Source organism: Vitis riparia, chromosome 17 (assembly GCF_004353265.1).
Source record: "Vitis riparia cultivar Riparia Gloire de Montpellier isolate 1030 chromosome 17, EGFV_Vit.rip_1.0, whole genome shotgun sequence".
NCBI lineage: Eukaryota > Viridiplantae > Streptophyta > Magnoliopsida > Vitales > Vitaceae > Vitis > Vitis riparia.
In genome coordinates this window covers 16,281,284-16,293,156 of record NC_048447.1, presented here as the reverse complement: position 1 = coordinate 16,293,156, position 11,873 = coordinate 16,281,284, and the positions used below count along the sequence as shown (strand labels likewise).

Sequence of the window (11,873 nt, the reverse complement as noted above, 5' to 3'; positions counted from 1 at the left end):
ACATTATTATCAGAGGAGAATTTAGAGACACTGAGTAGATTTTTGGTAATAGAAGGCACATGTAGAAGTTGTTTTAATGAGAGAATTCTAGAGTTGAATTTTGAACAGAAATTTGATTGACCAATGTGCTGAATTTGCAAACCTGTTCCATTTCCCATGTGGATTTGATCATTTCCAGTGTAATCCATGCATGTCATCAGGTTGCTGATTGTTGGTGTAACATGGTTTGTTGCTCCCGAGTCAGGATACCAGTTGGTATCATAAACCGATTGAGGAGTAGCAAGCATTGCAGCCATAGGACTTCCAGGATTGTTGGTGGAGTTAGATTGAGTTTGTGGAACAAAATTCTCATCAAAACGATACCAACACTGTATAACTACATGACCGATCTTTCCACACAACTGACATTGGGGACGATTATTAGAATTCCAGGATTGTTTTCCATTACGACCACCACGACCACCAATGTTCTGCTGCTGAAAACCACGACTACCATTGAAACTTCCTCTAGAGGATTGTGAGTTATGTCCTCTTCCAGTTCTTGAATTAAAATTCTGATGATTAAAATTGGATCCATTATAGCCACCTCGATTCTGCCTCCTGTTGTAAGTGGTCAGATTAGCTATTGGTGAAGCTGAATCTAACTCCTTGTTGTGTTTCTCAATACGAGCCTCTTGTGCTAACAACAAAGACTCGATCTCCTCTATAGTATATGGATCTGTCCTTGAATTCACTGATACTATAAAAGTATCATACTCTTCAGTCAGCCATTGAAAATTGCTTCTATATGATCAGACAAAGAAATTATATAGCCAACAGAGGCAAGTTTATCAACATTATTCTTTATTTTTAAAAGATATTCGTTGATTGAGAGAGATCCTTTCCTGGTATTCCGTAAGTGAGTCTTGTACTGAGAGATCTTGGCTCTGGTTTGAGAAGCGAAATACTGATCCAACACTCGCCAAATCTGAGCAGCTGAATCACATCCTACCATCCTGGTGAGAAGACTCTCTGTCATTGAGGAGAGAAGCCAAGACACAAGAAGTTGATCCTGTTGTTCCCTTTCAAGAAATTCTGGATTGATCTTCCCCCGCGCTTCATCTTGATTTGAGAGAAATTTCTGTGGAGCTTCCTTGGTTGGATCAAGAAAATCTTGAAGCTTGTGTCCTCTAATGGCTGCCATGATTTGCTGCTTCCATAAAAGATGATTGTCGTTATCCAGCTTCACTGAGATTGTATGGTTAAAAGTGACTGGAACGAATTTTAAACTGGAAGAAGAAGAAGCCTCCATAGTTGAGTTGGACAAAAGGTCTCCACTATTCTATTCTCTAAAGCTCTGATACCATATCAGGAAGAGAAGCAAAGAATAAAAGAAACATCTTCTTTAACAAGAATTGATCAGTAAGTTTTTTTACACCATGCTCTGTTTTTGCTTTTATAAACAGAGTATCTTACACAGCTTTACCAGAAATTAGTTTCAACAGTTTGCAACCATCTCTACAACAAACTTAGGGCCGTTAATCCATAACTAACAATCTAACCATCTCTAACAGTGATTGACCCTTGGCATTGTTAAACCAAATTTTTCACTCATATCCAAGTCATCTGATGACATATCGTTTGGTAACTCCCAGTTGAAACAATGCAGCAATTGAGCTAACACAAGTCGAACAGTTCTCAGACCTAGTTGTATCCCAGGACATCCTCGACGACCAGATCCAAATGGAATAAGCTCAAAGTCACGTCCTTGGAGGTCTATATTGCTGTTAATAAACCTCTCCGGTAAAAATTCATCAACATTGTCAGACCAAATATTAGGATCTCTTCCAACAGCCCATGTATTTATAAGAATTGTTGACCTTTTGGGTATGAAATGTCCTCCGCGGACGCATGTGGGACTAAAAATGGTCCAATTGGGTGTAGTCTCAGGACCTCTTTGACCACCATATTCAAGAATACTAAATTTTCCAAATCACTTTCATCTACCATGCGATCCATTTTAACTACATTTTGTAGTTCATGTTGAAGTTGTCTCATTACTCTAGGATGTCGTAGGAGTTCTGATAAAACCCATTCAATCGTAGTGCTTGAAGAGTCGATACCACCCACAAGCATGTCCAATAAAATTGCTTTCACATTTGTCCGATCAATGATGTACGAAGACTCACCACGAAGATTACTGAAGTTACTCATCAAGGATAGCATGATGTCAATGAAATTGGAATGGTTATGATCTTTGCCACCATCTTGTATATGTCTATCAATTATTTTCTCTAAGACTTCATCTGCAGCCTTGTTAATTGCCTTGAAACGTTGAACTAACCCCTGGAGGACAGAAAAGCTTAGAAATAACTAGTCTATATATTAAATTTATTTTCTATGGTCTATTTAATAAAAACAAGCTTATGTATTTTAAAATTTTCTAGATTAATGCATTCCACAAAGTGACAACTTTACCAATGTCAAGGAGTAGCAGATATACCTGAAGGTCAAGAGGCCCAAGGAAGGGAAAATAATCTCCAAGATTAAAAGTCCCTGCCAACCTGGTGCCCTCTCGGATAAGGGTTTTCAAGTCAATCATGCCATCCTTGTTGCGCCCAAAAACCATCCGGTACGTCATATCTTCGACAACCTGAGCAACCTTTGTACTGATATCCACCACCTCTCCAGCTGCTGCCATTTCTTTAAGTGACTGCACCAACATCCCTACCTCCTCCTTCCTCACTGAGGCAAAGGAGTTGATTTTTGCAGTATTAAGAAGCTCTACTGTACACAATTTTCTAACATTGCGCCAGTAAGGACCATACTCGCTAAAGGCAATGCCCTTAGTCCCGTAGGTCAGGTGCTCGAAGGCTTGGAGCTTAGGCCGGCTGGCAAACACAACATCATGGGTTTTGAGGAATAGCTTGGTGGCTTGGGCCGATGAGACTATGACAGTTGGAACACACCCCAGTCGCATATACATGATGGGACCATACTTCTTGGCTAGCCGGGTGAGGTTGCGGTGAGGAAGGTTTCCCAGCATGTGGAGGCAACCAATAACTGGTAACCCCCAGGGACCGGGTGGCAGTTTCTGGTGGCTTGCTCGTAGTTGTTTTAGCTGTGATAAGGTGATCCATAAGGCTCCAAGAATGACTAGGAGAATAGGAACGGTGAAGAGAGCCATCGGAGGAAATGGGAAGCGAACTTGGGATAGGAATGTGATAATGGAAGATTACCATGGATATGTATTTATTGTACTATCGCAAGTGGTACGAAGGCCATGTATCGTGTGGTGGAGGTGCAGACTGAAACATATGGCAAGAATTATCGTGGCCGCACCAAACACATTTTTGGAATTTTGTTTTTATATAAAAAGACTATATACCCCTACCGTCTTTTTAGGCAGTCTTCGAAAGGCCCCGTCTTCGCAAGGTCGTGGCAAGCAATGACCTTTCTAAAATAAGGTATTAGCTATTCCTTGTCTTATGTTTAGTTGGAAAAATGTATTTTTAAATACATTTGAAAAAAAACATTGAATCCTCTGTCGTGTTAATACCCATTTAAGTCAAAAATAGCATATGCATTGAATATATTAAATTTGGATTTTATAAATCTAAGTTGTATTTTTCTTTGTTCTTTTCAAAAGCATCTACCAAAGTAGGTCTTTAATTTCCTAGCATAGAGAAGAAAATTGGTTTTTCAAAAATATTTTTTAATTATTTTTAAAAATAAAATTTTGTTTCAGAATTTACATTTGAAAATTCATTTTTTAAATTTATTTTTAAACATAGTACACGTCTCTATAAAATAGATGTATTATATTATTCTCCATCTTTCAATCATGTATGTCGCCCAATGCTTTACAAAAAACACTTGAGAATAATTGGAATATATTTTATAAAATAGTTGTTCTAAATAAATATTTTTCTAAATTAGAAAACTATTTTATAATTTAAAGGATACATCCCGCAAACATTTTACTCAAATAATTTTTTAAAAATAAAATGTTTTTTTAAAAGTGTTTTCAAATTATATTTTTGAAAACTTTTACATCTTATATGAGTGGACATTATCTTTATAGAGTAAGTAAAGCAAGTTTGATAAGAATAAAAAACAGTCAAAATAAGGTTGTTAATTTAAAAATTGTTTACATAGACAGATGTAATTTTTACATTTTTTTTTCTCTAAGGTTTTTAGAAAATGAAAGTTAAATACAAGTGATTTATGCAATATTTTTTATTTTATAAAATGCTACCAATTTAATGTCCATTATTTTCGTTATTAGAAATAGAAACTTTTTTCAAATCCAAAATCCCTCAACCGGGGCCCCCTACGCGATTCACATGTTTGCTTGCTTGTTTGACCCAAATGAGGTTATGAGGTTGTTATTCAAGGATGGAAAATGCATCCTTGAATGATTTGCTTGCTTGTTTGACCCAAATGAGGTTATGAGGTTGTTATTCAAGGATGGAAAACGCAATTTAATGAGGTTGATTCTAAGGAGGATGATTTGGTTTCAAACGAAAGATGGGTCTTCAACGTTGATTATTGCTGACACAAGTTTTAGTCCTGACAATAAATACTATTGCTGTAAAAGGATATATTATGGTAAAATAATTTTTAGCATAAAAACTTTTTCATGGCGACTTCAAGCTAGCAAAATTACCAAAAGAGATCAGTTTCAAGCAAAATTATTTTGTGGGGAAAAAAAAAACCATGACAAGATTATTTTCAGGTATGCAAAAGTTTCATAGCAAAATATTCCCCTTAAGCACAAGAATATTTCATGCAGTCCACCAGCAACTACATAATTGGAGAGAATTGACATTGTTAGTTGAGGGTGCAGTTCCTTGGTAGTAAATCTTCCACTATCATTGCGTTTGATATCTGCTGCACTACCAGCTCCGAAATCAATGGGATTATTTCCCACATCATTGCCCCTCAAGTGTGGAAACCTTGTAACTACTAGAATGATTGACCCCACCTTCATATTCACGCGATTTCCAGTGTGGAAACCTTTAACTCCTAGAATGATTGACCTCACCTTCATATTCACGCGATTTCCTCCCTCATGCACGGATGTGGCTTAAAGGTTAGTAGTTGAGTGACATGTGGTGCAATGTCATTCACATATTGTTTGAAAATATGGTGCAATCTCGTCCACGTTTGGTGTGAAGGTATTGACTTTTATGGTTGAAAATGAATGCTGGTCACCTCCATCTATGTCTCTTAGTACAAGAACACAGTACTCGATATTGAATTTTATGGCTGAAAATTAGTTCTTGTCACTTTCATATATGTCTTAGTACAAGAAAAGACATAAAACGTGACTCAACTCCGAAGGAGATACATAAGATAATTCAAAGATTATAATATATATATGAAAAAACTATTTTACGAAACCTCCTAAAAATTTTACATTTATTAAAAATTATGGATGAAACAATCATAAAATAAATTTATTAGATATATATAATAAAATAATACACAATTTTATCTTGACCCAAAGGCATCTACCCTCAAGAGTATTATACTAGTTAACATCTTTAATCTTTTTTCATCATATCCATGATATACCATCCCATACTCCTTAGTAGTACACCTCAATACCATGCTAGGACTAGTAGATCATGCACAAGGTTTTTTATTTTTTTATTTTTTATTGAAAAGATTTTCAAGTTTGATTTTTGAATATTTTTAAGAGATAGGAGTACTATTGGAAGGGTACCTCATATTCTTTAATGTTATCTCAACATCGTATTGGGACTAATTGATTGTGCATTACCAAACTTTTCTACTAAGAATTTCCAAGTTTGATTCTTGAAAGGTTTTGAGAGAAAAGAGTGTTAGCAAAGTAGAGCAATGGCTTACACTTGAATTGTGATAAGTACGGGGCGACAAAAATCCATAAAAACAAAAATAGCACTATGATGCACATCCTCAAATCAACCCACCATATGCCATTCTCGTGAAATAAATCATTATATTAAAAAATAGTAAGAGGGTAGGATGAAAAGATATCAACTATTCCTCTCCTTGCTCCCTCATGCCCTCCAAGTATGGCTTCACCCGTTGCCCATTCATTTTAAATGCATTCCCATTCTTTGGATTCATGGCTCCCACAGCTAGACTTGGGTAACAATGAAAGAGGCCACCCATTTTATTGAAGCTTTTCGGGAAATTAACAAACGCAATTTGAAATCCTAAAAGAGAACCTTTTGAGGCACCTGAAATTTTAATTTCCTCACAATATTTTGAGCGTGGAATTGTGATCCCCGTTGAATTTTTATAGCAATATCCGACGTCAATCAGAAAATCCACAAAATAAAGGCTTGAGTTTTCCCACCAACCAACCAAAATACACAAACCTAAAAAACTTTGCCTCAACACATACACGCTAAATCCCTTATTTAACCCATGAATCCCGTATTCATACATAGAAGAAAAAAAGGCCTACTTTCAATAACATTCTTTCCATACCCACTCTAAACCACAAAATGCATACAACTACATTCACTTTAAATCTATAGAACATCCTAAAAAACATACAAATCTGTTTGCTGTACATTTTGTTTAGGCATGAAGAACGACAATAGAAGGATTTCTTGTATTGAGAATAGGAATTCCCTTTTATCACCTTCTCAACCAATCAATTATATAAAAGGGACAGAAAAATCTTTTTCACATTCAAAGTCTTCTATGTGCAAAAATTTTCTCCCGAGTCTCATTATTTTAAAGACTTACGACTGATTGGTTAGTGTTTTAAAAAACTGTTTTCTATTTTTTAAAATAAAAAACACGCAAAACGTATTTGATAAGAGAGTTTTTTTTGTTCCCATTTGTTTTTCGTGTTTTCTAAAGCCCGATTTTCAGAGAACAAAAAAACGGTGTTTTTCGTGTTTTTGCCACTATTTTAAGAAGAAAAAAAATAAGATGTTCGTCGTGTTTTCAATCAGTGTTTTTGGTTGTTCTCATCTGTTCACTCTTCACTCTTCACTCTTCACTGGGAAGAAAATTTTTTACACTACTAAGGAAAATTAAAAATTAAAAAATGGGTCTTACAAAAATTCAACCAAAAAACTCAACATTATCGGACAATTTTTTATTTTATTTTATTTTTTTATGTCATTTTCGTTTCAATATTTTTTTGGATATTTTAGGATTTATCTCCATAGGATTTTTTGGATGCATTTCAAAGCCAAAACCTCCATAAATTCTAGGATTTCCCATAAACCAATCAAAACATAAACAATAACACAAAAAACCAAGAATGCAAAATATTAAAAAAGAATACAAAAATTATAACAAAAACTAAAACCCTAACCAGGAATCTTTACAACAATCACAATCTGGATTTTGGCCTCAGTGAGTAATTTTTTGATCTTAGAAGAGAGAAGCAGTTCAACTGTTGTGAATAAAAGTTTGGATGTTGGAAGAGAAACGGAGATAGGATGGAAAGAGAAACAGAGAATAAGAGCGGAATAGAAACAGTGGAAAAAAGAAAAATGAGAGAAAGGAGAACAGGTTTCAGTCCCAATATATATATATATATATATATAATAAGTAAAATAGTGAAAATTAATAAATTTTTATAAATAAATTAATTTGATTTACTTTAAATTTTTTTATCTTTTATATAATTATTAAATATAAAATAAAATTATAAATATTTTTAAACAAAAAAATTATCATAAATATATCGTTATTAATTAATTTTTTATATTATTAATTACATTTAAAATAGCAAAAGTACATAATCTATTTCTAAGTATAATGCATTACTATTTGATATCATAAATTTTATCTTCATAAAATCCAATCATTGATATTTACCAATTTATGATATTTTGATTATATAATTTATTAATTATTGAAATCAAACATATTTAGAAATGTTTACAAAGTAATCCTTCATTTGAAAAAACTAAAATTAATGCATAACATTTTCAAAATGAAACATTTTTAATTTTTTAAAAATGTGAATGTAAAAATTATTTATATATTTATAATATCAATTAGTTAAAGAAAATACTCGACTTTAAAATATAAAACCAATTATTATTATTTTTTGTTGAATTATTTTATTTATTTATTTTTTCATTAATCGAGAGGAGTTACGAAAAAAACATTCAATTAAAAAAAAAAATCCAACTTTCAAACATGTTTTTTATTTTATTTGTTCTAAAACACTTTTTTTCTTAACTCAACCAAACATATTTTTTTTGGATTTTTGAGAACAAAAATTATTTTTTAAAATTTAGTTTTCAAACTAAATTTTGTTTCTGAAAATACAAAAAGTTGTTCTTAAAAACCATTCTTAAAAATTCTTTTCCAAAACAATTTTTAAAAACACCAACTAAACAGACGCTTAATTTTCAACTTTCTTTTTTTCAAGTAGTTTTCCATAACATCTCTCTTTCACACAATTTTATATTTGTTGAATTCTCTATCTTTTGACATTTTAATGTTTGTTTTCCTTTAAAAACCCATTTGATTGGACTCATTCTATCTTTTTTTTTTTTCTTTGGATAGAATATCATTGTTTTTTATTGAAGCTATGCTATATGCCCCAAGGTAATTTTGTAAATGGATTATGGGGTTTTAAAAAGACTATGTACATAACAAGCAATCAACCTATTATTGGATTTTGAAGTTTGAATAAGTTTGGTTGCACTTCATTTAAGATGTCGAGAATCGAACTCTCTGTTGAGCTCATGGTGATCAAGTTGTCTAGTTAATTCACAAGGGTTGAAAGGGACAGCATTCCTTGAAGAATTTTTTTATGTGATAAATGACAAGTTTGTCTTCATTATATACCTAACCTTACTGTATTTTTAAAAGGCTTTTTAGAGAACGCGAAGACAATTGAGAGGATTTTTGAGAATTTCATTGCTGTATTTTTTTTCCCCTTTGATTAGTGGATTGTTAAATGTTGTTACACTCTATAGCCATAAGAATCACATAGATTGTCAAACCATATTAAAATCTCATATTTTTTTCTTAATTTTTTGCTTGTGTATACGCGATTTTGGTTAACACCTATAACACCAAGATATTCACTTCAATAATTTGTTGGATCTAATAACATACTTCAAACCATTCATGTATGTCACAATGGCGTTGTAGGGGACTTTCAAGCTTCCATAGATGTAGTACAATATTTATTAATGCACAAGTACAAACATTTTAAGCATTGTCCTCCATAGAAATTATTACACAACATATGCTAACATTCTAAACACCATGCATGCTACTACAAAAACTCATAGAAAATACACACAAACATTTTAAACAAGATGAATTGAAATTATAAAATATTGTCCCTACCATACAATATGAAGCACAAAATGATAATTAAGCTTGGATAGATAGAGAGTATATAACAATTTTTATTTAGATAGGCAAACGATAAGTTGGCCGCGTAAACTTTTAGATATGCAAACGATAAGTTGGCTTGGCAATCAAGTGATTAGCTCTGGGCATTGTTAAACCAAATTTCTCTCTCATGTTCAAGTCACTAGGTGACATGTCATTTGGTAACTCCCAATCAAAACAATGCACCAACTGAGCTAGTATAAGTTGAACAGTTATTAGACCTAGCTGAATTCTAGGACACCTTCGCCGGCCTAATCCAAATGGAATAAGCTCAAATCATGTCCATAAAGATCTATATTGTTATCAATGAACCTCTCAGGAAAGAATTCCTCTGCATTATTGGACCAAGCGTCAGGGTCTCTTCCAATGGCCCATGTATTTATGAGAATTCTTGCTTCTTAGGTATGTAATGCTCATTGATTGTGCTATGCTCTACAGACTCACGTGGGATCAAGAAAGGTCCGACTGGGTATAGTCCCAAGGCTTCCTTCAACACCATATTCATGTAAATTAAACTTTTCAAATCACTCTCTTCTACTGTTCGACCCATGGCAACGACATTCTTCAACTCTTCTTGAACCTTTTTCATCACCCTTGGATGTCGTAGTAGTTCTGCGAGAGCCCAATCGACGGAAATAAGCGAAGAGTCGATTCCACCAACAACGATGTCCAATACGATTGCTTTGACATTTGTTCAATCAATGGCGTACAAAGGCTCATCCTTAAAATCATTGGACTTACTCATCAGTGATAGCATGATGTCCATGAAATTCATATGATTCACTCCATCCTTAGCATCTTTTGTATGCTTGTCAATTATTTTCTCCAAGATTTCATCTATAGCTTCACTGGCTGCCTGGAAACGTCGAGTCAATCCCTGAAAGTAGAAATTAAATACGCAGAACTTATGAATTTATTGAACCTCTGAAATTATTCAAAGAAGAAGCTGGATTGAATTCTATGATAGAATAAATATGGACTTATATTATATTAACCATTGTTCAGGATTTAGCTATCCATATATATACGATTTCTATTTGATCAAGAGTATGGGCCACTTATGTGTAGAGCCCAACGTCATCACTGGCCTTAGATGATGGACCTAAGACTCGTGAGGCCCAATAGCCAAAGGGTATGGTCCCTAAGGCAGGAGGGTATACGTATAAATCTAAGTGTTAGTGTTTGTTCCTTGTATGATGACAACGTTTTGAAACAAAAAAGGAACATGTTCTCTTCCGTTCCCATCGTCAGAGAGAACGCAAAGGAAATGTGGTGCCCTCCATAGCCTTAGAAGATCCATACATCTTTAACAAAATAAAAAATGGATTCAGGTTGGTTCCCTATCCAGAGATCAAAGATCAAAGGATTGTTTTGAATGCTTGATATACATATATACTGTTTTTTGTGTCTCGGGTGATAAAGGAAAATAAAGAAATCTAACATTCTAGAGCTTCATAAATGTTTTTACTATAAGAAATGCAATGCACATGCATAAAGAACTCTACGTTAACTTTACTAAGGAATATAACAAACTTCAACTTGTATTTTATTTTCTTATTTTCCTCACAATTTTTGTTATACATATAAATTAGCTAAAGAAATAGCATGAAATTAAGGTACCTGAAGGTCAAATGACCCTAAGAAGGGCAAGTAATCTGCAATATTGAAAGTTCCAGCCAAGCTGGTGGCCTCTCCAATTAGGGTTTTCAGGTCAATCATCTCATCCTTGTCGTGTCCAAAAACCATCCGGTACGCCATATCTTCGATGACCTCGGCAACCCTTGTACTAATATCCACCACGTTTCTTGCTGCCGCCATTTCTTTTATTGACTGCACAAACAACCCTATCGCCTCCCTCCTCATCAGTGTTCAAAAAATCGGCCGAGTCCGGTACGACTCGGTCGAGTCGTATCCGCCTCGAAGGGGACCGCGACGAGTCCGATACCTGATACCTAGACTCGGCCTGAATCGGTTGGACTCGGATGAGTCGACCGATATTCCGAGTTAACTCGGTTAACTCGGGGAAAAAATTCAATAGATTCTCTGGAAAAAGCCCCACAACAAATCTTGATTTTTCAGAGAAATCAGAGATTCCTCTGCAAAAGAAAACCTATGAAACCTATGAAATTTAAAAAAAACCCGTGAAGATTTGAAAGAAACCTGTGAGTCCGTGACCCTTTCAAAAGCTTTTAAAAAGAGGCTCAGTTGAAGAAATCCACCATTGCCGGAGTCTATAATCTTCATCTTTGGTGCGGTGCTTGGTGGAACCGTGGAAGGTAGCAGATCGTGCCACGAGAGGCTGCGTCTTCGTGGTTTGGGGAAGAAGACAGAGGGCTGCCGGCTGCATCAGTGCATCAGAGCATCTTCGTGGTGTTGTTGTGTTAGGGAAGAAGAAGAAGAGGGCAAAACGTGTGTTGCTGTGTAGGGGCTGTTGTTGTTTTGGGGAAGAAGAAGAAAGAGGCAAAACATGGTGTTGCTGACTTGCTGGGGAAGAAGAAGAAACAGAGGCAGGGGGT

At 34.5% G+C, this 11,873-nt stretch overlaps 1 protein-coding gene and 1 pseudogene across 1 annotated transcript; both read right to left on the bottom strand.

Moving 5' to 3' along the window:
* Nucleotides 1-791: 791 nt before the first annotated feature.
* Nucleotides 792-3,166, bottom strand: LOC117904160 (annotated as a pseudogene).
* Nucleotides 3,167-9,736: 6,570 nt separating this feature from the next.
* On the bottom strand, nt 9,737-11,115 carry LOC117904159 (cytochrome P450 CYP736A12-like). The gene is made up of 3 exons (XM_034816672.1): nt 10,978-11,115; nt 10,099-10,234; nt 9,737-10,038 (listed from the first exon to the last, which is right to left on the bottom strand). The coding sequence occupies exons 1-3, from the start codon at nt 11,113-11,115 to the stop codon at nt 9,737-9,739; spliced, it is 576 nt and encodes a 191-aa protein (XP_034672563.1).
* Nucleotides 11,116-11,873: the final 758 nt, after the last annotated feature.